The sequence below is a fragment of the Vulpes lagopus genome, chromosome 5, assembly GCF_018345385.1.
Source record: "Vulpes lagopus strain Blue_001 chromosome 5, ASM1834538v1, whole genome shotgun sequence".
Taxonomy (NCBI): Eukaryota; Metazoa; Chordata; class Mammalia; order Carnivora; family Canidae; genus Vulpes; species Vulpes lagopus.
In genome coordinates, this window is record NC_054828.1 from 99,951,598 (window position 1) to 99,976,623 (window position 25,026).

Below are 25,026 nucleotides of genomic sequence, written 5' to 3' on the forward strand. Positions count from 1 at the left end.
TTTCGCGCTCTCTACACACCCTTCTACGGAGACTTTCTGCGTTCTGCTAGAGCTGGGGTGGGGGGGGCTTGGTTTTTTTGTTTTGCCCTCTTGGTCCTGACTGACACTCTGGCTTCTTGTTCCCTGATAGGGCTGAATCGGGCATGTTTTAAGTTAGGCGATCTCCGGGCAGCCCGCCTCCTGGCGCCGGGTCCTTGGGCTGAGATTTAAGGCGACGGCAGGGACAGGCAGGGTCCTTCTCTGAGGCAGTCGCGCGGGCAGCGGCTGCGGGAAGCCGGGCAGCGGGCGTCATGTATTACAAGTTTAGCGGCTTCACGCAGAAGTTGACTGGAACATGGGCTGCCGACGCTTATAGCCCGCAGGTACAGGTAGCGCCGGGCCGTCTCGGACAGAAGTGGCCGGCCGAGCCTCTGCGCCTGGCAGTCGCGGCGCCTTCGCCGGGCGGGGTCACTGCCTGCGGCTCGGTTTGGTTCGCCCCGCACCTCCCGGCGCCTCTCGGCGTCTGCTTGCAGCGGACGTGGAGGCTGCTCCTTCCGTAGCTGCTGCTCCGGCGGGGCGGGCCCGGCGCGGAAGTGGGGCCTGACACTCCGCTGGGGTCAAGGTGACCTCCGAGGGCGCCGTGTCTGGGTCGTGGGGTAGCTTGTGGGGTCGGCGTCGCCCAGCGTGCGACCTGGCAGAGTCTGAAGTTCGGCTTTGTCCTTTTGAAGGCAGTTCCGCTTTCGGTCCCCTCAGTGCCTCTTGGTTACCCTCCCGCATAACCCGAAAGCCTCGTCAGAGCACGAGGTGGGAGAGCTGGGATGACAACCGAGGGAAGCCATAGGGGCAGGAGAGGCCGTACGGTTCTTCCCAATGGCCGGGTGAATCTGGGCACTTCGGGCAACGGCCTTACGCCTCTCACCTGTAAAATGGTGGACTGCCCTGATTTGAGTCTAAAAGGAATCCCGATTTCGCCCAGATTCTGCTAGCTGGAGTTTCAGTGTCAGTCGTAGACCCTTAATGAGAGCTAACATTGGCTTTGCCGTTTTATTTTCTATGACCTTTATCAGGTTATTTAACTTATTGTGAGCTTAGTTTCATCTAGCGCAGCGTCAGGACAGGTTAAGTGAAATGTGTGCTGTGTCACTGGTAGCCTTTGGCAGATGACTGGTACTGGGTAAGTGGTAGCGATTCTCCAGAAACTGTGAGATAACCAGCACATTCGTTCCTTACCCTCACAGAGAAGTGTGGGGACGGTTGGTGAAATGAGCGGTTGGAAAACTAGACTCGAACAGTAAGGATTCCAGGTGGGGTGTGAAGGATCCTTTATTATTGTTACCTTCCTCCCTTTTATGGGAGACACTGCAACTTGCCCAAGTTGGGAGGATGTTTAAGGGTGATTTCAGGGTTGCCTGGGTGCCTCAGTGGGTTAAGCGTCTGACTTGAGCTCAGGTCGTGATCTCTGCGTCCTGGGGTTGGGCTTCCTGCTCAGCAGGGAGTGTCTTTATCACTCTCCTCTCAGCTGTGCGCGCTTTCTCTCTCTCTCTCTCTCTCTCTCTCTCTCTCTCTCTCAAATAATCTTTAAAAAAAAATGGCCTGGAATTAAATCATAAGAGGAGCACTTGGGTGGCTCTGTTGTTAAGCTTCCGGGGTCCTGAGATCCAGCCCCACGTGGGCTCCTTGGTCAGTGGGGAGTCTGCTTCTCCCTGTCCTGCCCACCAGGCTCCTGGGCTTGTGCTCTCGCTTTCTCCCAAATAAGATCTTAAAAAAAAAAAAAAAAAAAAAGGTGATTTCAGTCTAAGATCGGATGTGCTATTAAGTAGCGAACATATAGGGAAGAGAGGTGGGAATAGGATTAGACTACAGAAATGTGAAGGGGAGGGTAGAGGAGGAACATTGATCTAAAGAACAAACTAGGATTAGGAGGGAAACCAGTATGGTGTCACTGGTTGGTAATGAAGTTGGTAGTGAAGTTGGTAATAATAAAGTCTAAAGGAATTGTCAACAGTGATTTCTTTCTTTTGCAGATTACAGAGGAATAGCCATTTCTATCATATTTGCTTCTATAGAAGAAGTATTTTTCAGTGCATTGATCTTAAATGTTAGAGTTTAATGAATTTTGACAACTGTATACGCTGTAACTCATACCTCTGTTAACATACAGGACATTCATGACTCCCTAAGAAGTTCCCTATCCCTGTCCACCTTCCTGTTGTGATCATTATAAGTAAATAGTTTTGCCGTTTATGAATTTCACATAAATGGAATCACGCAGTACTCACTTGTGTAAGGCTTTTCTGCCCTCAATATTTTTGAAGTTCATTCACGTTACATGTTTTAGTAGCTCCTTTTATTGCTGTGTAGGATTTCATTGTGTGAATATATATACACACATTGTGTGTTTGTGGTTGTAGATGTTCTTTTAATAGAATTTTAGCATAATCTGGTTTTTGTTACTTAGTGAGGAAGTAAAATTTTAGACTAAAACTAACATATTGAAATTAAATTGCCCTCAGACCAGAGATTACCCCGAGATGTATGTGGTACAGGTAGGGCCTTCAGATTTCTAGTGCCTCTTAAATTGTGTTTCTTTTGAGAATGTAAACTTCTTAGTTACTTAAGGATTTCTTACTCTATGTTGAAAGAAGTGATGTTGTGTAGGCTTTATATATAGATTTTTGGAGTGCTTATGACAGGCATCCCCCCAAACCAGGTATTCTGGCTTTGGTAATTAGGAGTACTTCAGCTTTTCTTTTCTTGGAGACATTAGCACATGTAAAATATAGATGTTTGTAACTTTCAGTATTATGTAAAGTGAATAACCTAACATGCATTGAATAACCTGATATGGAAAAACTAGTTTCCTAACAGTGGTACAGGTAGAGATTTATAAATCAACTTGATGACAAGTAATTGTATTTTCCAGTGGTTTATTTTATTTTTTTAAAGACTTTACTTATTTATTCATGAGAGACACCGAGAGAGGCAGAGACACAGGCAGAGGGAGGAGCAGGCTCCATGCAGGGAGCCTGATGCAGCCTGGGTCTCCAGGATCACGCCCTGGGCTGAAGGCGGCGCTAAACCGTTGGGCCACCCAGGGCTGCCCTCCAGTGGTTTATTGAAAAGCATTTCCTTACCTTTCTGTCAAAATAAATTTGAGGCTAATAAACACACGAAGAGGCTTCACATCATTAGTCCTTAGGGAAATGGAGATCAAAACTACAGTGAGATACCACTTCACACCTGCTAAAATCAAAAGACAACAGATGTTAGAATGTGGAGAAACTGGAACCCTACTCTGTTGCTGGTGGGAATGTAAAATGGTGCAGTCACTTTGGAGGAGATAGTCTGGCAGTTTCTTAGAAAGGGAAACTTTTACTTACTTTTTGTGACTCAACAATTCTAGTTAGGGCAGAATGACATTCTAGATAAAGGGAACTGTCAGAGTGAAAGAGGGGAGGGGGCTGCAGAGGAACCGTTAAATAATAAGTTTAGCTGTGGTAGATGGAGATAGATCATGAACGGTCTAAGATGGTAGGACTTAATTTTGTGAGAAACAGGAATTTACAAAGCATCTTAATTCAGAAGGTTGTGGTAGAGTCTTGTCCGGAGGTTGAAACAAGGGCATACTTTTTACCTTTAGTTTCATGGAAGGTTTATGATGGAGGAGCAAGTATCATGACCCGAGCTGTGCTTGAAAAGGTTATATGACTGAGAGAGACCAGTGCCAGGGATGCCTGTTTAACCCATAAAATTAAAAAAAAAAAAAAAAAACCCATAAAATTGTTCAGGGTCTTCCGAGTGGGGAAGGAGAAGGAGAGGTATGCAGATAAGGATTTAGTGACAGATGTGGGAGATTGGGGGGATGAGAACGGACTCAGGATGACTGGGTAATGAGAGGATGGGGGTGCTTTCCTTAGAAAGGGAGCTCCTGAATAGGTTTTGTGAGAAGCTGCGTGAATTTTGGACCTGCAGGAGTGCGACATGTCCGGGAAACATGGAGGTGGTGCTGGCAGTTAGAAAGGAACAACTTGATTCACCGCAGATTGAAACTTGTTTCTAGTCCTAAATCAGAGTGAAGGAGTTCTTACATTTCTGTGATTTAAAAAAATTAAAAAAAAAAAGATTTTATTTATTTATTCATGAGAAGCAGAGACATAGGCAGAGGGAGAAGCAGGCTTCTTACAGGGAGCCTGATGTGGGACCCGATCCTGGGACTCCGGGATCACACCCTGACTCGAAGGCAGACGCTCAACTACTAAGCCACCCAGGCGTTCCTTTTTTTTTTTTTTCCCCCAGGCGTTCCTTTTAAAAAATTTTTCAATTTTCTGAAAATTGCTGATTCTCTCCATTTTCTCCATTTTCCTTCTCAAGCCTTAAAGGTAGAAGAAAAGGGAAACTTGGGCCAGTCAACTTCGAGGGGGACAAAATCAAGTTGACTTTTGTCTTTAAAAACTTGGAGCAACTAGGGGCACCTGGCTAGCTCATTCAATAGAGTATGTGACTTTTGGATCTCGGAGTTATGAGTTTGAGCCCTGCGTTAGGTATAGAGATTACTTAAAAATCTTAAAATAAATTTTTGGAGCAACTAAATTAGTCTAAGAAGAACTCAACTGCGAAATGTGGCTGCTGTTGAATGGCTCTTGATTGTAGAGGTAGTGATTGTGTAAATAGCTAAGAGATTTGATATTAACAAGCAAAACCTTTCCATTTGGCCTGCAGTCCACTATTTTAAGAGCAACATTCACTAGTTTTCTCATTTGTGGGAGGTGTGGGTGGCTCTGCCATCAACTGCTGATTTGATTTACATGACTTTGGTTCTGAAATATTCCTGTCTACATTGTGGTGAAGCTATAGCTTATTTATACATTCAACAGATATTTACTGAATGTGCTTTTTGCTTTTTTAAGTCTTGGGAAGTAAGAGCAGTGAAAAAAACCATGCCAAAATCCTCCTCTTGTGAGGTTTCCATTGCAGTAGGGGAAGACACAGTAGACAAAGTAAAATTCAGTATGTTAGGTGCTGATAAATGCTGTGTAGAAAAAAAATCAAGAAAGAGTGATAGGTTGTTAGCAGGGTAAAGGAGGGAGCATGCAGTTTAAAAGGATGGTAAGGGAGGGCAGCCCAGGTGGCTCAGCGGTTTAGTGCCGCCTTCAGCCCAGGGCCTGATCCTGCAGACCCGGGATCAAGTCCCACGTCGGGCTCCCTGCATGGAGCCTGCTTCTCTCTCTCCCTCTCTCTTTCTCTGTGTCTCTCATGAATAAATAAATAAATCTTAAAAAAAAAAAAAAAAAAAAAAGGATGGTAAGGGAACATCTTGCTGAGAAGGTGACATTTTGGCAAAGACCTGAAGGAGGTGAGAGTGCCAGCCATGTGGCTACCCAGAGAAGAGCATTATAGGTAGAGAACAGTGCCTGGTGCCTGGGAGGTTTAAGGGGCTCGTCTAGTGGGCTGGGGTAGAGAAAAGGGATGATGTAGGTGGTAGGGTTCATTCTGTAAACTTTCATACAATACTTGACAAAAACTCTTGAGAACACATATTGATGTAAGTAGGTGCATCTCATGGCCCTAGAAGTCACTGTAAGAACTTTGGGGTTTTGCTCAGTGAGAGAGGAGTCTTTAGGGGAGGTTTGAGCTGAGTAGTGACATCTGCAATCACTGGTTGCTGCATTAAGAGTAGATAGACTGCAGCGCAGCGAGTGTGGAAATGGAAGGAGAGTCATCAGTTGGAGGCTGTTATAAAAGGGGTTTAGACCAGAGTGTGGATTGGTGGAAGTGGGTAAGAAGTGGTCAGATGCTGAGTGTGTTTTGAAGGTAGAGCCAAAAGGATTTGCAGTGTGTGAGCAGTATTAATGATTCCGGAGTGCCCAGGTGGCTCCATCGGTTAAGGTCCAGCCCTTAATTTCAGCTAGGGTCATGAGATTGAGCCCCAAGCGAGACTGTGCATTCAGTGAGGAGTCTGCTGAGATTCTCCCTCTCGTCTGTGCCCCATCCCCCCTCCCCACCCCTCCTCTCGAATGTGCACGTTAGCATGCTTTCTCTCACACATCAATCAATCTTTTTTAAAAAAATGATTCCAGGGGCTCCTGAGTGGCTCAGTCTGTTAAGCATCCGCCTTCGGCTCAGATCATGATCCCGGGGTCCTGAGATTGAGCCCCGTGTCGGTCTCAGTGGGGAGTCTGCTTCTCTCTCTCACTTTGTCTGCTGTTGTTCCCCCTGCTTGTTCACGTTCTCTCTCTCAGCATCAAATGAATCTTAAGAAATGATTCCAGGGATTCTGGCCTGAAAACCTGGAAGGATGCTATTTTCAGTTACTGAGATGGGGAAGCCCGTCAGTCCTTTCTATACTGGGAAAACCACAAGCCTAGAAGAGGCATAGGTGAAGGGATTTGCTTTAGATATACTTTCCTGTAAATACAGCTTCCTGGTCAGGTCCACTCTTGAGAACCCCAGGATCAGTCCTATCTAGCTGCCTTGAAACATTGGAAACACTACTCTTAAATTCTTAGGCTGTTTAATGACAGGAGGATATCTTTTCTTTTTATCTTTGGGGCCAGGTAAAAGGAATTTTTGACTGTATGGTATAATAAAAATGTGTGGGATTGACTCCCATCTTCCTTATGTAATCTCTGAGCTTTGTTTTAATCCTCTGTAACATGCGATGATAATACCTCACTTACAGGGTTAATGTGAAGAGTGAGTTTATTTATGAAGATTATTGAGGATCCTGAAAAGAAATGCTTATTATAGACAAAGCAGAATGTAGAATTTTATACTGTGACTGTAAAGATGTTAAAATATGCCTATAAGAAAAGATTGGAGGAGAATATACAACTCATAATGGTTAATGGGATAAGATACTGAGATTATTGGTAACTTTAAAATTCTGTATTCCAAATTTTTACAGTATTATAAACGGAAATACAAAATTATTTAAAACTGTTAAGATGGGGATCCCTGGGTGGCGCAGTGGTTTGGCACCTGCCTTTGGCCCAGGGCGTGATCCTGGAGACCCGGGATCGAATCCCACGTCGGGCTCCCGGTGCGTGGAGCCTGCTTCTCCCTCTGCCTGTGTCTCTGCCTCTCTCTCTCTGTAACTATCATAAATAAATAAATTAAAAAAAAAAAAAACTGTTAAGATGGTCGGTACTCCTTTTTTCAGATGCTACTGTTCAAAAATTTTGCTGTAATTTTGAATCACTTGATCAGTGAACAAACAGTGAGTGATTAGGTATAATCCTTTCTAAAAATACTCTCAGAATAATCCTGTCAAAACAAGATTTTTTTTTTTCCAAAACAAGAATTTAACTTCAAACCATTTTCAGAGATCCTTGGTAGAAAGTATTTAAATTTTTGCATTCAAGGGGAAATGGTCCTTCTAGGAGAAAACACAAAGCTTACGGAATAGAGAAGTGTGTTAAATTCTTCAGTTCAAAGGGAGATACTTTCTTGCTTTCTTATCTAGGTAGTTAGGGCCTCTCTTTCCATCTCTAATTCCTGAATCTGAATGTATTGTATACTAAATTTAGACTAGTTACGAAATCTTCTCTTTAAATCAATTGTTGCTTTTAAGCAATAGTTGAGAGGAGTGGTGGGGTCAGGTAGTGGCATGCTTAAAAATCCAAGGCCCTGGACTTTTTTTTGGAGAGGCCTGAGTTTCAACAGTAGACTCCATACTTTTTGCCAATGATCTTTGGCAAGTTGCCCTCTCTGATCTAGTTTTTCCTCTATAAAATGGGAATAGTAATGTCTTGGTAGGGTTGCTGGCAGGATTAAATGAAATTAATCATGTGAAATGCTTGACGGGATGCTGGCCATATAACAAAGGCTTAGCAGGTAATTAGTGGCTGTTATTCCATAACATTAATATCCATAATGGCAGATATTGTGTCTGTCTTCTCTATCGTGTATTTTTAGTATAGAGTAAGTGCTCAGTAATACATGCTGAAGGAGTAAATGCGGTGCAGAAAAACGTCCACGGTTCATTCCCATTTGTGGGATTTTGTCAAAAAAAAAAAATAGAAACCAAGTTTATTTTGGGGAAAGGGATTAATGAAGTATAATTGATTTGCAATATTAGTTCCAGCTGTACAACATAGTGATTCTACAGTTATATACATTACAAAATGCTCACTCACCACAGCAAGTGTACTTAACCATCTGTCACCTTATAGCATTATTGACTATATTTTGTACTTTTTATCCTCCTGACATTTATTTATTTATTTGTTTATTAAAGATTTTATTTACTTATTCATGAGAGACAGAGAGAAAGAGAGGCAGAGACATAGGCAGAGGGAGAAGCAGGCTACACGCAGGAGTCTGATGTGGGACTTGATCCTGGGACCCCAGGATCATGACCCAAGCTGAAGGCAGGTGCTCAACCACTGAGCCACCCAGGCGTCCCTATTTTTCTTTATTTTTAAAGATTTTATTAATCGTGAGAGACACAGAGAGGCAGAGGCATAGAGGGAGAAACAGGCTCCTCACAGGGAGCTTGATATGGGACTCGATCCCCAGACCTGGGATCACACCCTTAGCTGAAAGCAGATGCTCAACCGCTGAGCCACCCAGGCATCCCTCCTCCTGACTTTTTAATTTAATTTAATGTATACATTTTTAAAGATTTTATTTATTTGAGAGAGAGAAAGAGACCGCATGAGCAGGGGAGTGGCAAAGGGAGAAACAGACTCCCCATAAAGCAGGGAGCCAGATGTGGGAGTTGATCCAGGATTCTGTGATCTTGATCTGAGCCAAAGGCAAGACACCTAACCAACTGAACCACCCAGGCACCCCAACTTATTTATTTTATAACTGTAAGTTTGTACCTCTTAATTTCCTTCACCTCTTTGCCTCACTCATCCTCCCACCCCTTCCTTTCTGGCAGCCACCAGTTCTCTGTATTTATGGGTCTATTTCTGTTTTATTTTTTAGATTTCCACACAGAAGTGAAATAATGTATTTGTTTTTTTCTGCTTGACATATTTCACGTAGCATAATACCCTCTAGGTCCACTGAAGTTGTTGCCAGTGGCAGTATCTCCTTTTCATGGCTATTACTCCACTGTATATGTGTGTGTGTGTATACATACACACACACCACATCTTCTTTATCCATTCATCTATTTTTTTCTTCAAGATTTTATTTATTATTTATTCATGGGAAGCAGAGGGGGCAGGGGCAGACACACAGGCAGCGGGGGAAGCAGGCTCCATGCAGGGAGCCTGACGTGGGCCTCGATCCCCCGTCTCCAGGATCACACCCTGGGCTGAAGGCAGCAGTAAACCACTGAGCCACTCGGGCTGCCTCTATCCATTCATCTATTGATGAACACTTAAGATGCTTCCATATCTTGGCTATTGTAAAGAATGCTGCAATAAACATAGGGATGTGTTTATCTTTTTGAATTGATGTTTTTGTTTTCTTTTGATAAATACCCAGAAGCAGAGTTACTGGTTTGTATGGTATTTGTATTTTTAATTTTTTGAGGAACCTTCATATTTTCCATAATGACTGCACCAATTTATATTCCCATGAGCAGTGCATGAGGATTGCCTTTTCTGTACATCCTCTATACACTTGTTATTTCTTGTCTTTTTGATACTGGCCATTCTCATTGTGGTTTTGATTTGTGTGTCCCTGATACTTAGTGATGTTGAATTGTCATGTGTCTTTGGAAAATGTGTTCAGGTCTTCTGTACGTGGATTTTTTTTTCTTTTTTGGTATTGTTTGGTATTCTTTATAGATTTTGGATATTAACCCCTTTTTGGTATATCATTTGCACATATCTTCTCCCAGTCGATTGCCTTTTTGATTTGTTGGTCATCTTCACTGTGCAAAAGGTTTTTAGTTTGATGTAGTCCCTCCCAATTGTTGATTTTTGCTTTTCCTTTTCCTTTTTTCCCTTACGTGAGGAGACAGATTCAGAAATATGTTGTTAAGGCTGATATCTCCGAGATTACTGTGTATGTTTTCTTTCTTTCTTTTTTTTTTTTTTTTAAAGATTTTATTTATTTATTCATAGAGATGCAGAGAGAGGGAGAGAGGCAGAGACACAGGCAGAGGGAGAAGCAGGCTCCATGCAGGGAGCCTGATGTGGGACTCAATCCAGGGTCTCCTGGATCACGCCCTGGGCTGCAGGCGGCGCTAAACCGCTGCGCCACCGGGGCTGCTCCTGTGTATGTTTTCTTTTTAGGAGTTTCATGATTTCAGGTTTTATATTTGAGTTTTAATCCATTTTGAATTTATTTTTGTGTGTTATGTAAGAAAAGTTTTGTTTGTTTTCAAATGACCCTTTATTTAAGTAGTTTCCTTTGTAGTTCTTAACTACCTAGGCATTCCACTGCACCACTACTGATGTCATCATCTATGATATCTTGAGGATGGCGGCTGTCAATATTGCAGTCCTCATGATCTCTTTAATGTTTCCAAAGGGTTCTGTGACTAAGGATCAGTGCCACATCTGTCAGGCAATATTGACAGTTTCATCAAAAGTGATACTTCCACTGTTTAATGTTTTTCTGCTTCTGTCTCTTGGCTGTTCTTTGGGGGCTTTGATATTAGGGCTGAAGCAGAAAAGGTACCATTTCATTCTGAGCCTATTTGTTTTTAATGGTTAGTTTCACGGTAATCTTCAGACCTTCCAATCACCAATTGCCTTGGTAATGTCATCATTAGCTTTTTTTGGAGACAGACTAAGGGGGCCAATCTTTGAGGCCGGGGCAGACATGGCAATGACTTCCCCACTGGTGCTCGCAGATATATAACTTTGATCTTGTTAGGGTTGAACTTAGGTGGCATGGTGGAGATGGCTGGTGTCAGATGAATCTGGATTTGGGACAACCTTTGCCTCCTCCTAGTCCAAAGCCAAAAGCTTGCTCTCTCTTTAAAAAGTAATTTCTGTGCCCAACATGGGGTTTGAATTCACAACCAATGGATCAAGAGTCACATGCTCTGCTGACTGAGCTAGCCAGGTTTTGTTTTGTTTTAGATTTTATTTTATTTATTTATTTACTTAGAAAGCTGGAAGGGGCAGGGGTGGAGGGCAGTAGGGGAAGAAGAGAGATTCTGGAGTAGACTCTGCACTGAGCACAGAGCCTGATGTAGGGTTTGATCCCATCACTCCAAGATCCTGAAACTAAGAGTTGGATGCCCAAGTGACTGAGCCACCCAGGCACTCCCAGTTTCATCCTTTTGCATGTAGCTGTCCAGTTTTACCAGCACCATTTATTTGAAGAGACTGTCTTTTCCACATTGTGTATTTTTTGTCTCCTTTGTTGTAGATTAAGTGACCATATAAAGAATGGTTTTATTTCTGGGCTCTCTGTTCTGCTCCATTGATCTCTGTTTTTTTGCTAGTACCATACGGTTTTGATTATTATAGCTTTTGGTATATCTTGAAATCTGGGACTGTGATATCTTCAGCTTTGTTCTCCTTTTTCAAAATTGCTTTGGCTCCATACAAATTTTAGGATTATTTGTTCTTATTCTATGAAAAATACTATTGGTATTTTGATAGTGATTGCATTGAATCTATAGGCTGCTTTGAATAGTGTGGGCATTTTACAATACTAATTCTTCCAATTAATGAGCATGGTATATCTTTACATTTATTTGTGTCCTCAGTTTCTTTCACCATTGTTTTAATAGTTTTCAGAGTACAGGCCTTCCACTTCCTTGGTTAAATTTATTCTCTCATTCTTTTTGATGTAGCTGTAAATGGGATTGTTTTCTTTCTCTTTCTGCTACACTATTAGCATATCAAAATGCAACAAGTTTCTTTATATTAGTTTAGTATTCTGCAACTTTACTGAATTCATGTATTCTAATTTTTTGGTGGAGTCTTTAATTGCTTTATATATAGAGTATCACATTAGCTGTAAATAGTGCAAGTTTTACTTCTTTGTTACCTTCTTGGGATGCCTTTTATTTCTTTTTCTTGTCTGATTACTATGGCTAGGACTTCCATTACTGTATTGAAATAAAAGTGGGAAGAATGGACATCCTTGTTCTCTTCCTGATCTTAGAGAAAAAAGCTTTCAGTTTTCACCATTGAGTATGATGTTAGCTGTGGTTTTATCATATATGGTCTTTTTTATTATATTGAAGTATGCTCCCTCTAAACCCACTTTGTTGAGAGTTTTTTATCATAAATGGATGTTGAATTTTGTCAGATGTTTTTTCTGCATCTGTTGAGGTGATCATGTGATTTTTTAAAAAAATTTTTTATTTATTTATGATAGTCACAGAGAGAGAGAGGCAGAGACACAGGCGGAGGGAGAAGCAGGCTCCATGCACTGGGAGCCTGATATGGGATTCGATCCCGGGTCTCCAGGATTGCGCCCTGGGCCAAAGGCAGGCGCCAAACCGATGCACCACCCAGGGATCCCTGATCATGTGATTTTTATCCCTCAGTTTGTTAATGTGTATTACGTTGATTGATTTGTGGATATTGAACCATTCTTGCATCCTGGAATAAATCCCACTTGATTGCGGTGAATGATCTTTTTATTTTTTATTTTATTTTTTAAATTAATTAATTTATTTTTTTGTGAATGATCTTTTTAATGTATTGTTGAATTCAGTTTGCTAAATTTTGTTGAGTACTTTTTGCATCTGTGTTCATCACACAGATATTGCCCTGTAATTTCCTTTCTTGATTGTCTTTGATTCTGGTATCAGGGTAATGCCTTGTAGAATGAATTTGGAAAAATTTCTTCCTTTTTTATTTTTTGGAATCATTTGAGAAGGATTAGTAACTCTTCTTTAAATTTTTAGTAGATTTTCCCTGTGAAGCTTTGTGGTCCTGGACTTTTATTTGTTGGGAGATTTTTGGTTATAGATTCACTGTCTCTGGTAGCAATTGGTCTGCTCAGATTTGCTGTTTCTTCCTGTTTCAGTCTTGGAAGATATGTTTCTAGGAATTCACCCATTTCTTCTATGTTGTCCAACTTGTTGGCATATAATTTTCACGGTAGTCTCTTAAAATCCTTTGTATTTCTTTTTTTTTTTTAATTTTATTTATTCATGAGAGAGAGAGAGAGAGAGAGAAAGGCAGAGACACAGGCAGAGGGAGAAGCAGGCCCCATGCAGGAAGCCCGATGTGGGACTCCATCCTTGGACCCTAGGATCACGTCCCGGGCCAAAGGCAGCACTAAACCACAGCATCCTGGGCTGCCCAATCCTTTGTATTTCTGTGGTGTTTATAACTTCTCTTTCATTTGTGATTTTGAGTTTTTTTTTTTTTTTTCTTAATAGGTCTGCCAAAGGTTTATCAGTTATCTTTTTTGAAGCACCAGCTCTTAGTTTCATTGTTGTTGTTGGGTTTTTTTTGGTCACCATTTATTTCTATTCTAATCTGTTATTTACTTCTTTCTACTAATTTTTGTCTTTGTTCTTTTTCTAGTTCCTTTAAGGGTAAAGTTAAGGTTGTTTGAGATTTTTCTTGTTTCTGAGGTAGGCCTGAATTACTATATAAATTTCCCTCTTAGAACTGCTTTTTTTTTTTTTTTCATCCTAAAGATTTTGAGCCATTGTTTCCATTTTCATTTCTCCATGTATCTTTAAATTTCCTCTTTGATTTCTCTTGACACATGGATTATTTAGGAGCATGTTGTTTAGCCTCCATGTTTTTGTTGTTTTTCCAGTTTTTTCCCCTATAATTGATTTTCTAAGTTCATGCTGTTGTGAATGGAGAAAATGCTTTTCTTAAATTTATTGAGACTTGTTTTGTGGCATGCATGTAATCTGTCCTGGAGAATGTTCCATGTATACTTGAAAATTCTGTATATTTTGCTGGTTTTGGATGGCATTTTCTGTATATATCTGCTAAGTCTATCTGGTCTAATGTTATTTAAATCCACTGTTACCTTATTGATTTTACATATGGATGCTTTATCCATTGATAGGTAGGGTGTTTAAGTCCCCTACTATTATTGTATTATTGTCAGTTTCTCCCTTTGTATTTGTTAATATTTGCTTTTTGTATATTTAGGTGTTCCTATGTCAGATGCATAGATACTTAAAATTGTTGTATTCTCTTGTTGGATTACTCCCTTTAATAATACCCTTCTTTGTCTCTTGTTACTGTCTTTGTTTTAAAGACTACTTTGGGGATCCCTGGGTGGTGCAGCAGTTTGGCGCCTGCCTTTGGCCTAGGGCGTGATCCTGGAGACCCGGGATCGAATTCCACGTCGGGCTCCTGGTGCATGGAGCCTGCTTCTCCCTGTGCCTATGTCTCTGCACCCCCCGCCCCCTGTGTGACTATCATAAAAAAAAAAAAAAGACTACTTTGTCTGATATAAGTTTTATTATCTTAGCTTTCTTTCTGCTTCCATTTGTGTGGAATTTTTTTTTTATTTTTTACATCCCTTCACTTTTAATCTGTACATGTCTTTAGGTCTGAAGAGAGCCTCTTGTAGGCAGCATATAGATGGCCCATGTTTCTTATTCATTGAATCACCCTTGTCTTTTAATTGTAGTATTTAGATCATTTACTTTTTTTTTTTTTAAGTAGGCTCCACACCCAGCATGGAACCCAACATGGAGCTCAAATTTATAACCCTGAGATCAAGACCTGAGATTAAGAGTTGGATGCTTTACTGACTGAGCCACCCAGGTGCCCAAATTTTTTTTTTTTAGGCCATTTACATTTAAAGTGATAATGAACAGGTCTTGTTTTGTCAACTGTTTTCTGGTTGTTTTTGTAGTTTTTCTCTTTTTTTTCTTCTGGCTCTCTTCCTTTGTAATTGGTGGCTTTCGTGTTTTGCTTGGATTTCTTTCTTTTACTTTTTCGTAGATTTATTGCAAGTTTTTGGTTTCTGGTTAGCATAAGGTTCATATCTAGCAGTGTATATTAAGCTGATGGTTGCTTAAATTCAAACACATTTTAAAATCACTACGTATTAAACCCTCCCCTATGTTTTTATGTATATCATGTCATATTTTACATCTTTTTATTTTGTGAATCTCAACAAATTTTATAGATGTAATGGATTATAGATGTAATGGACTTTAGATGTAATGGATTTTACTCATCTTTTAACGTTCATACTAGTTTTATAAATGATTTAATACCTTTATTATATGTTTGCTTTTACTAGTGAAATTTTTTCTTTTATAATTTTCTTTTAGTTATGGGCTTTTCTATTCCTTTTTTTAATAAAGTTTTTGTGTGTTTTTTTTTTTTTTTTTTTAATTCACAAGAGACACAGAGAGATGCAGAGACATAGGCAGAGAGGAGAAGCAGGTTCCATGCAAGGAGCCTGATGTGGGACTCCATCCCGGGACTCTGGGATCACGCCCTGAGCCCAAGGCAGACACTCAACCACGGAGCCACCCAGGCTTCCCTGGCCTTTTCTATTCCACTTAAAGTCCCTTTAACCTTTCTTCTAAGGCTGGTTAAGTGGCTGTAAAGTCCTTTGTCTTTTGTTTATTTAAGAAACTCCTATTTGTTTTCAGTTCTGAATGATAATCTTGTCAGAGCATTCTTGGCTGTTGGTTTTTTCCTTTTAGTGCTTTAAATATATTGTGCCAATACCTTCTGGCCTGTACAATTTCTGCTGGAAAATCCGTAGCCTTAATGGGGTTTTCCTTGTACATAACTAGTTGCTTATCTCTTGCTACTTTTAAGATTGTGTCTTTATTTTTTTTTTAATTTTTTTTTTAATTTTTATTTATTTATGATAGTCACAGAAAGAGAGAGAGAGAGAGAGAGGCAGAGACACAGGCAGAAGGAGAAGCAGGCTCCATGCACCGAGAGCCCGATGTGGGATTCGATCCCAGGTCTCCAGGATCGCGCCCTGGGCCAAAGGCAGGCACTAAACCGCTGCACCACCCAGGGATCCCAAGATTGTGTCTTTAATCTTTGACATTTTATTTGTTATGTCTTGGTATGCACCTTCTTGGGTTTATCCCAAGATTTGGGTTTGTCCAAACCCAAAACCCCCTGTGTCCAGCACAGTTGTGCTGTGCTTGGGTTTATCTTGTTTGGGGCTCTCTCCGCTTCTTGGACCTGGATGTCTGCTTTTCCCAGGTTAGGGAAATTTTCAGCTGTTATTTCTTCAAATAAGCTTTCTACCCCTTTCTCTTTTTTTCTCCTGGGACCCCATATGAATATTAGTATGCTTGACATTGTTATAGGGGGTCCCTTAACCTATCCTCATTTTTTATTTGTTTTTTCTGTTTAGCTTGAGTGTTTTCTATTATCCTGTCTTCTAGATTGCTCATTTGTTCATCTGCATCTTTTAATCTTCTGTTGATTCTCTCTAGTATGTTTTTCATTTCAGTTATTGTATTCTTCAACTCTTTTTGGTTCTTTTTTATATTTTTTATCTCTTTGTTGAGTTTTCCTACATTCTTCTTTTAACTCCAGTGAGCATCTTTATGTCCATTGCTTTGCACTCTTTATCAGGTCATTCATTGCTTATCTCCCTTTTATTTAGTTCTTTTTCTGAAGTTTTGATTTTTTTTTTTGAGCATATTCCTTTTTCTCACTTTGTTTGACTTTGTTTCTATGAATTATGTGAAACAGCTACCTTCCTCAGTCTTGAAGGAGTGGCCTTGTGGAGGAATGTCCCCTGTCTAGTCTGCATGTGTCTGGTGGCTCTTGCTGGCTAATGCTGTAGTGGTTGCAGGCTGAAGGCGTATTCTCTGGGTCTGCCCTATGGGATGATGGGAGTTGGGGTAAGTTCAAGCCAGGTGATTCAGGGGTATTTGGGTCTAGTGCTGCCTTGGTGGGATGGCAAGAGCTGGGTCAGGTTCAGGTTGGGTTGTCCTCAGGCTCTCTACCCTGGGGTACCCTAGTGGGGAGGCCAGAATTGGGGCAGGATGGGCTGGGGTGCTCTGCATAGGAAGTGCCCTGGCTGAATGGCTACTGCTGAAGCTGATAGGCTAGGGGTGTCCCAGGGTGCTTTTGTGCCTAGGACACCTAGGGGAGATAATGGGGGATATAATTGGTGCAGGCTGAGGTGTTCTAGTTGTGCTGTGCTGGGGCAACCTTGGTGGAATGGTTAGAGCTGAGACAGGTGCATGTGGTGAAGGATGCCTCTGGGGGACAACTGGAGCTGGTATTGGCAAGGCTGGGGCAGGAAGCTGCAGGCTGGCTAGAGTACCTGTTCCCATTTGTACTATTAAGGCAGAGGGGGAATGTAAACAATGGCGCTTGCTAGCCCCTTCTAACCAGATAGAGTTCCAGTAGTTCTCCCACCATTTAGCAGTTGCTCTAGCGTTATTTGGGGTTTCCTTCATTTATAGTCAGCCTTTTAAACCACTGTGGTTGTTTTTTGTGGGTTTTCTGTTTTGTTTTTTGCTGTGCCCAGGTTGGGTGAATCTGTGTGTGGGCCTGTCAGTGTGCTCTTCCTCACTACTGCAGTTCTTAGCATCAGGTGGGGTTCCTGTTGATACCATGTCTGTCTCCTGCCCTTCACTGTGTGGTCCCTCTATCCTTTGTTATGCAGAAACTGTTCAGTCAGCATTCAGTTCTTCTTCAGAAGGAATTGCCCTCTATGTGGGTGTAGATTTGGTATGTTCCTGGAAGGAAGTGAGTTCAGGGTCTTTCTATACTGCCATCTTGGACCAAAACCAAGTTTGCTTTGATGCCTTTTTGTTGCCCTGTTGATCTTAATGCTCACCTGGTGGGGGGGAGTATCCTGGAAGCTTTAGAATATGTCTTGTCAGTTATAGATAAATTTATATTTCTTTGAAGTGATCAAGAACCAGGAGTCTGACAACTCTTAATTTGAGCAAAGAGTTTGCGCTTTTATCCTTTAAAATGAAAGAGGCTGTGTTTGAACTGTACTTCCTATTTATTTATTTTTAAAGATGTTATCCATTTATTAGAGCACAGGCAGGGGGAGTGGCAGAGGGAGAGGGAAAAGCAGGCTCCCCACTGAGTAGGGAGCCCAGGCTGCACAGGACTCAATGCCAGCAGGACTCAATGCCAGGATACAGGGATCACGACCTGAGCCAAAGGCAGATGCTTAACCCACTGAGCCACTCAGATGCCTTATTTCCTAACTTTAGATTTTTATTTTTCATAGTTAGAATGTATTATAAAAGGATGTGATTGTATTGGTTTGTAACTCAGCTCCTATCTTCATCTGCATATTATTTGGGAGAACCATCTCTATACCTGCCACTGTAGCTTTACTCCATGGGTTCTTTCTTTCTTTTTTTTTTTTTTAATAGCCTTGTTGCGATACAATTCACATACCATACATTCACTCATTTAAAGTGTACAACTCAGTGGTTTTTAGTGTATTAATAGATATTGTATAACCATTACCACATTAATTTTAGAGCACTTTCATCATCTCCAAAAGAAACATACTCTGCAGTTATCACCCCCTATTGCTCACCTCCCAGCCCTAGGCAGCTGCTGATCTATTTACTGTCTATGTAGATTTTCTTATTCTGGACTTGCATATGAATGGAGTCATAACATGTGGTCTTTTTGATTAGCTTCTTTTACTCGGCATAATGTTTTTAAGGGTTATCCCTGTAGCCTGTGCCAGTACTTCATTTTTCTCCCCCATTAGCTTCTCTTTAAGCCTATGCATTTGCCCTTCTGTCCATGTGGCCCAGGGAGCTGCTAATTAGCAAACCTGTGTTAACCCCCAAATATCATTCTGTTTATAATTATTGAACAGACATATGTGCTGTATGCCCGTAGCAGGCACACTGCTTTAGGCACGTATGGTCTCATGCAGTCTTTTCAGTGTTAGATACTATTTGTTTATCTATCTATCTATCTATCTATCATTTGATGGAAAGGGAGAGAGAGAAAGCACGAGTGCACACAGATACACAAGCAGGGAGAGCTGTAGGCAGAGGGAAAAGGAGAAGCAGGCTCCCCCTGGAGCAGGGAGCCTGACATGGGTGGGGCTCAGTCCCAGGACTCTGGGATCATGACCTAAACTGAAGGCAGACATCTGACTGACCCACCCAGGCACCCTGATACCATTACTTTTGTATACCTGTCTCAGATGAGAACACTAAATTTTCTTTATTTTTAGTATATCTGTTTAACTTATGGGTTAATTAACGCTGGAAAGTTCAGTTAGTCTAATTATTTTGTCTATGGTTCTGAAAGACAAGTCTCTTACCATTATAGGTCCTTCTAGATTGAGATATTTCTTTACTGTGTGTCTGGACAGTTTCTGACGTCTACTCTGGAAGACAAGTCTCTTACCATTATAGGTCCTTCTAGATTGAGATATTTCTTTACTGTGTGTCTGGACAGTTTCTGACGTCTACTCTGGAGTTCGAGATAATAGTACATCAGCTCATCCAGAGGAGAAAAGAGACAGCCGGGTCTCTTGGGAAATCTAATCAAAAGTTCATATAGGGCAGCCCTGGTGGCCCAGCAGTTTTAGCACCGCCTTCGGCCCAGGGTGTGATCCTGGAGACCTAGGATCAAGTCCCATGTCAGGCCTGCTTCTCCCTCTGCCTGTCTCTCTCTCTCTCTCTCTCCTCCCTCTGCCTCTCTCTCTCTGTCATGAATAAATAAAATCTTAAAAGTTCATATAGATTATAAGTGTTTTACTGATTTCATAGGAAGATAGACATAATAGGTATTTCTGGAAGCCCAGATTGGGCTTTTGTGGTTTGTTTGCTTCCCCCTCTCCCCTATCCCCATCTTAAAGGCAGGGGATTCTTCTCAATGGGGTTTGCTGTGGGAAAGTGGACTAAGGTATTTTGTTTAAAGTTTAGGAACTTTAAATCTTAAAATTAAAGGCCTCTTGATGCAGACTTGAAGAGCCTTTCCTTCCCTCTTGTGTGCCTGAGTGACTGCTTCCACGATTCCAGACAGCCTGCTTGTTGAAAGGTTATTCATATGCCCAGACATGATTTCAACTTGACATTTTCCTTTTTCCTACAGGGATTAAGGCCTGTGGTTTCCACAGAAGCACCACCTATCATATTTGCCACACCAACCAAACTGAGTTCTGATTTTACTGCATATGATTATGCTGGGAAAAACAAAGTTCCAGAGCTGCAGAAGTTTTTCCAGGTAAAAGAAGACACTAGAACAGACACTAAAGAATAAGTCATCATTTTGGCAATGAGTTTTCTTGTTTTTTGCTTGCTTGATATTAAATTCACTGAGCTGTTAGAAGTGGAGGAGGCTCTCTTGGGTTTTCTGATCAACAGAGAGAAGCCAGAATTCATTGCATTTTAAAATATTATTAATACTAATCTATATACAGATAATTGAGAGGTCAGTGACCCAGCTGTATCTCAGGTGCTATGGGAATGGCAGTGTCTTACTGCTGTTCTAGAAGGTAGCTTCCCCGTCCTCAATAATGTGCAGAATCTGCACAATAATGTGCAGATTCAGAACTGGCTTGGGGGCTTTTGGTCAGTTTAATCCCTTTTTATCTGATAAGTAAGACTTTTTTTTTTTTTTTAAGATTTTATTTATTCATTCATGAGAGAGAAAAAGAGAGAGGCAAAGACACAGGCAGAGGGAGAAGCAGGCTCCATGGAGGGAGCCTGATGTGGGACTTGATCCCGGGTCTCCAAGATCAGGCCCTGGGCTGAAGGCGGCTCTAAACTGTTGAGCCACCTGGGCTGCCCGTGATAAGTAAGACTTAATTGGGCATTTGGGTCTTGAGTTACTGTGGGAGAGGGAGTTTGGAGACTGTGCAAAATCATGGATTAACATTTTATGAGTCTATTTTTTTAAACAAGGGTTTAATGGCTTAATGGAAAGAAGCTGGATACAAAATGGACTTGAACCTGTTAATTGACCTGGTGTGCTCAGATATCATTGACTAATGATCAGAAGTCAAACTAAATACATAATTTGTGCCTGTGATCATTTAGCTGTGAATTATCTTTGCCTTTAAAAGAAATCCACCAGTGCTGCTTTCCTAATTAAGCTTTATATGGTAAATTTCTTGGAAACGTGGAATTTGTTGTATGCATGTTCCTTGGGCTCCATTTTGGAGAATGGCTTTGGCCTTACAGGCTGTAGCTGCATTTATAAGAAAAGATATACCACTATCTCAGCATTCTAACGTATTAGGGCTTTTTACACTGCAGCATGTTGAGGGATTAGTTATAAAGTAGAGACATTTATTCTTTATTAGCCTAAACTGTAAAATCTTTTTATTATTGACCATGTCCTTGATAATTCTTGCTTTCCAGAAGTCTGATGGTGTGCCTATCCACCTGAAACGAGGCCTACCTGACCAAATGCTTTACCGGACCACTATGGCGCTGACGTTGGGGGGGACCATCTACTGCCTGATTGCTCTCTACATGGCTTCGCAGCCCAGAAACAAATGACTTAGGCTGCAGAGGACTGGTTTGCTTTTTGGCATAAACGCTTTGAATTTTCATTTTTCACTGTTCTGTAAACATTTTTCTTTTTTACTTGAATGGTTTACTTAACATTTTCCCAGAAAAGTAGAAAGATATTACGGCAGTATTTTGGTTTGTTTATGAAATACACATGGTCCATCAGTGCTCATTGGACAGTTAAAACTATTGTTTAAAGCAGTGCTGCTGCTTCTTGGGCTCCTGACTTCCCTGGAGATTCTAGAGGAAGGTTGCACTGCACGTAGGCTTATTGGCAGCAGTCTATGCTGAGGTCCTTAGGGACCCACAGTGGTGTTTTTGAACATGGGGTGCAGAGGCCTTCCTGGATTTGGATGCTACTGAGGAAGGAAGAAAGAAGCCAAGACCAGGAGCATGAAATGGGGGTTTGCACTAGTAGACACCGAGAGGATTTTTCCTTCTTGTGGTAAAATGTTAAGAAAAATTATGTGCAATCTGCCTCTATTCATTGGAGAGTTTCTTTCCAAGGGTTATTTGCCTCATCTCTGGTCTTTAGTGAAATTTTATGTATAATTGTTATATATTTATTCCACCTTGGGAACAGAAAACACCTGTTTAGTGTTGCACTTTAGACCATTGTGTTTTATTAATGCAACTGTGACACAGAGTCTCCTTTACCTTTTCAAAATGTTATGGCTTTAAATTATGATTTATTTTGATTGTGGAATAAATACATGAATGAAAAATCTCAATTTTGAAGTCCTTTTGAATGATCTTTCAGAATATTTTCAGAATACCAGAAGCATCTTAAACCTGAGTCTGATTGCTTTTTTAATTAGGCACCAGATAATCTTTACAAAATGGTTCCTCAAAGTCAAGTAATAGACTAATGGCATATTGATGATTACCATATGGTTCCTTATAAGGAACCAGCTTGCCCCTTAGTAAAATGTGCCTGTAACACACAATTCATTTAGACATTAATTTCCTGTGCTGTCACAATCGGTAGACTTGACCGATTCGGTATCCTATATTAATGCTGAGAAAAAGGTGAGATTTTATTATATATTAAGTGGTAGTCTGTATCTTTTATTTTTTTTAATATTTATTTATTTACTTGATAGGAGGAGCAGGGGAGGGGGGGGTGGCAGGTTGTGGGAGAGGGAGAAGCAGACAAGCAGACTCCTCACTGAGCAGGGAGCCCAATGAGGGCCTGGATCCTAGGACTCTGAGACCTGAGCCAAAGGCAGATGCTTAACCAACTGAGCCACCCAGGCACCCCCAGTAGTCTGTATCTTGCCGTAGCAAGGAACAGTAGTGACCTTTTACTAAGGACAAAATAAACACCTAGTATTCTCACAGGCTAGCAGGCCCAATTTTTCTGCACAAATCTAAGCTTTATTCTTTTCTGATATTTCCTCCCAAGTTTTTATTTTGAAAAACTTCACAATAAGTACTTGTGTATCCTTCACTTAGCTATATATATATATAACCATCTTTGCCTTTTCTTGCTCTCTCACAAATGCAGGCACACGCAATGTATGTAAACACACACATTTGTTCTTTGCTGAATCAGTTAAGATTAAGCTATGGAATTATGATAATTCAGCCATAAATACTTTTAGGCAGTATCTTAAGAATAAGGACATTATCCTTCATAACCATAATACAGTTGTCATATTCAATTTAACATTGATAATGATACTATTTAATATATATTCTATATTTAAATTTCTCTAGGCATCCCAATGATGTGTCCTTTATAGTTGTGGTTTTTTTTTTTTGAAATAACAGCTTTATTGGGATATAGTTCACATACCATACCATTCACCTATTTTATCTTAGTTTTTTTAAAGATTTGTTTTAGAGAGAGTGTGTGCACATGCAGGTGGGGAGGAGCAGAGGAATCAAGCAGACTTCATGCTGAGTGTGGAGCCCCACGTGGGACTGAGTCTCACCACTCTGAGATCATGATGACCCTAGCTGAAATCAAAAGTCATTTGCTCAAGGGACTGAGCCACCCAGGTGCCCCTACAATTCACCTATTTAAAGCGTACAATTTAGGGCAGCTTGGGTGGCTCAGCGGTTTAGCGCCACCTTCAGCCCAGGGCGTGATCCTGGAGACCTGGGATCGAGTCCCACATCTGGCTCCCTGCATGGAGCCTACTTCTCCCTATGCCTGTGTCTCTGCCTCTCTCTCTGTCTTTCATGAATAAATAAATAAAATCTTTAAAAATAAAGTGTACAATTTAGTGGTTTTTACTGTATGCAGAGTTGTGGAACCATCACCACAATTTAAAAATGTTTTCTATTACCCTACGAGGAAGTCCTGCACCTCTTAACAGTCATTCCCTTTCCCCACCCCACCTCCCAGCCTCAGGCAACCACTGATCTCTTTTCTGTCTCTATAGATGTAAATATAAAATTTTTTTATACATTTCGTGTAAAAAAACTGATAAGTGGTGATCTGTGACTGGCTTCTCTTAGTGTAATGATTTTGAGGTTCATGTTGTAGTGTGTGTCAATACTTCATTTCCTTTTTATAGCTAAATAATATTTAATTGTATAGATAAATCACATTTTGTTTATCCATTCATCAGTTGATGGACATGTGGGTCATTTCCACTTTCTGACTACTGTGAATATGCTATTAATGCTTCAGTGGACATTGGTGTTCAGGATTATGAGTGGGCCTGTGTTTTTATTTCTTCTAGTTACATACCTCAGATATACCTAAGAGTGGATTTGCTGGGTCATATAGTCACTCTGTGTTTAATCTTGAGAAGTTGCCAGACTTTGTAAATCAGCTTTACCAATTTACATTCCATTTTTTCCAGGATGGTCCCCAGTGTCCTTCATTGAAAATTTGAAGAGTTCAGGGCAGTGTTTTGCAGAACATTCTTCAACTTGGATTTGCCTTACTGTTTCCTTATGATAGGATTGAGGTTAAACATTTTTGTCAGGAATTCCTTATATATGATGTGGTTTTCTCATTCTGTCAGGTGGTGGTACTTGATACCAGTTTGTCCCATTACTGGCAATTTGAAGTTAGGATAACTTTATTCAGTAGTTGTCTGCCGGATTTCTCCCTCATTAGATATCCTTTCCCCTTTGTAATTAATGAGTAATCTGTGGGCTGATATTTGAGATTGGGAACATCCTATCCTTAGCAGTTTTATACAGACTAGTCGTCATTGGTGATTCTTGGCTGAAGCATTTATTTTTAAGATGGCTGTTAAAAAGTGATTGTCTATTCTATCATTCCTTCTACGTCATTGATGTTTCCCTGTAAAGATGAGTTCCCCCCTCCCCATTCAGATGTTTAAGTTTGATTTCCTCATTCAGTGTAATCACCATCTCTGTCATTATTCATTCCACTGCTTCAGTTCAGCCCAAATTTGGCTTCTGTGTCCTATTGACATGCCCTGTCAGTCTTTGAGTATTTCTTTCCTCTCTGACACACAGAATGCTTTCTTGCTTATCTTGTTCTTTCTCTACCCTAGTTTCTTCTGTTTATTTTCAGATAAGTTCTGTTTATATATATATATGGATGTATTTTCCTTCTCTGCCTGTTTTATTTTTTCCTGAGTGGTACCATACGTTCCTACTAGTCAGTTGTAGTCTGGAGATTGTTCTGTCTCATTTTTCTGAATTATATTCCATTTTGGGAATACACCATAATTTATTTAACTAGTATCCGTTGATGAGTATTTAGTCTTAAATGTTTTGCTTTTTTAAGCACTGCTTTAATATATGATCTGTCCATC

At 40.7% G+C, this 25,026-nt stretch overlaps 1 protein-coding gene across 2 annotated transcripts; it reads left to right on the forward strand.

The window, feature by feature from the left end:
- The first annotated feature begins 204 nt into the window (after positions 1–204).
- On the forward strand, positions 205–22,005 carry LOC121492120 (cytochrome c oxidase subunit 7A-related protein, mitochondrial). 2 transcript variants are annotated; one of them, XM_041757438.1, is made up of 3 exons: positions 205–362; positions 19,857–19,988; positions 21,128–22,005. In XM_041757438.1, exons 1-3 carry the CDS (start codon positions 291–293, stop codon positions 21,266–21,268), a joined length of 345 nt encoding a protein of 114 aa, XP_041613372.1. In that variant the 5' UTR covers positions 205–290; the 3' UTR covers positions 21,269–22,005. The 2 variants fall into 2 exon arrangements, with proteins under 2 accessions (XP_041613372.1, XP_041613371.1); XM_041757437.1 differs by having other exon boundaries at positions 216–368.
- Positions 22,006–25,026: the final 3,021 nt, after the last annotated feature.

Bases quoted from the DNA above. Each gene is read 5' to 3' on its own strand.
- LOC121492120 (XM_041757437.1), top strand. From the start codon at position 291: ATGTATTACAAGTTTAGCGGCTTCACGCAGAAGTTGACTGGAACATGG. The intron at 369-19,856 runs GTAGCGCCGGGC...TTTTTCCTACAG, and splicing joins CTTATAGCCCGCAGGTACAG to GGATTAAGGCCTGTGGTTTC. The intron at 19,989-21,127 runs GTAAAAGAAGAC...CTTGCTTTCCAG, and splicing joins AGCTGCAGAAGTTTTTCCAG to AAGTCTGATGGTGTGCCTAT.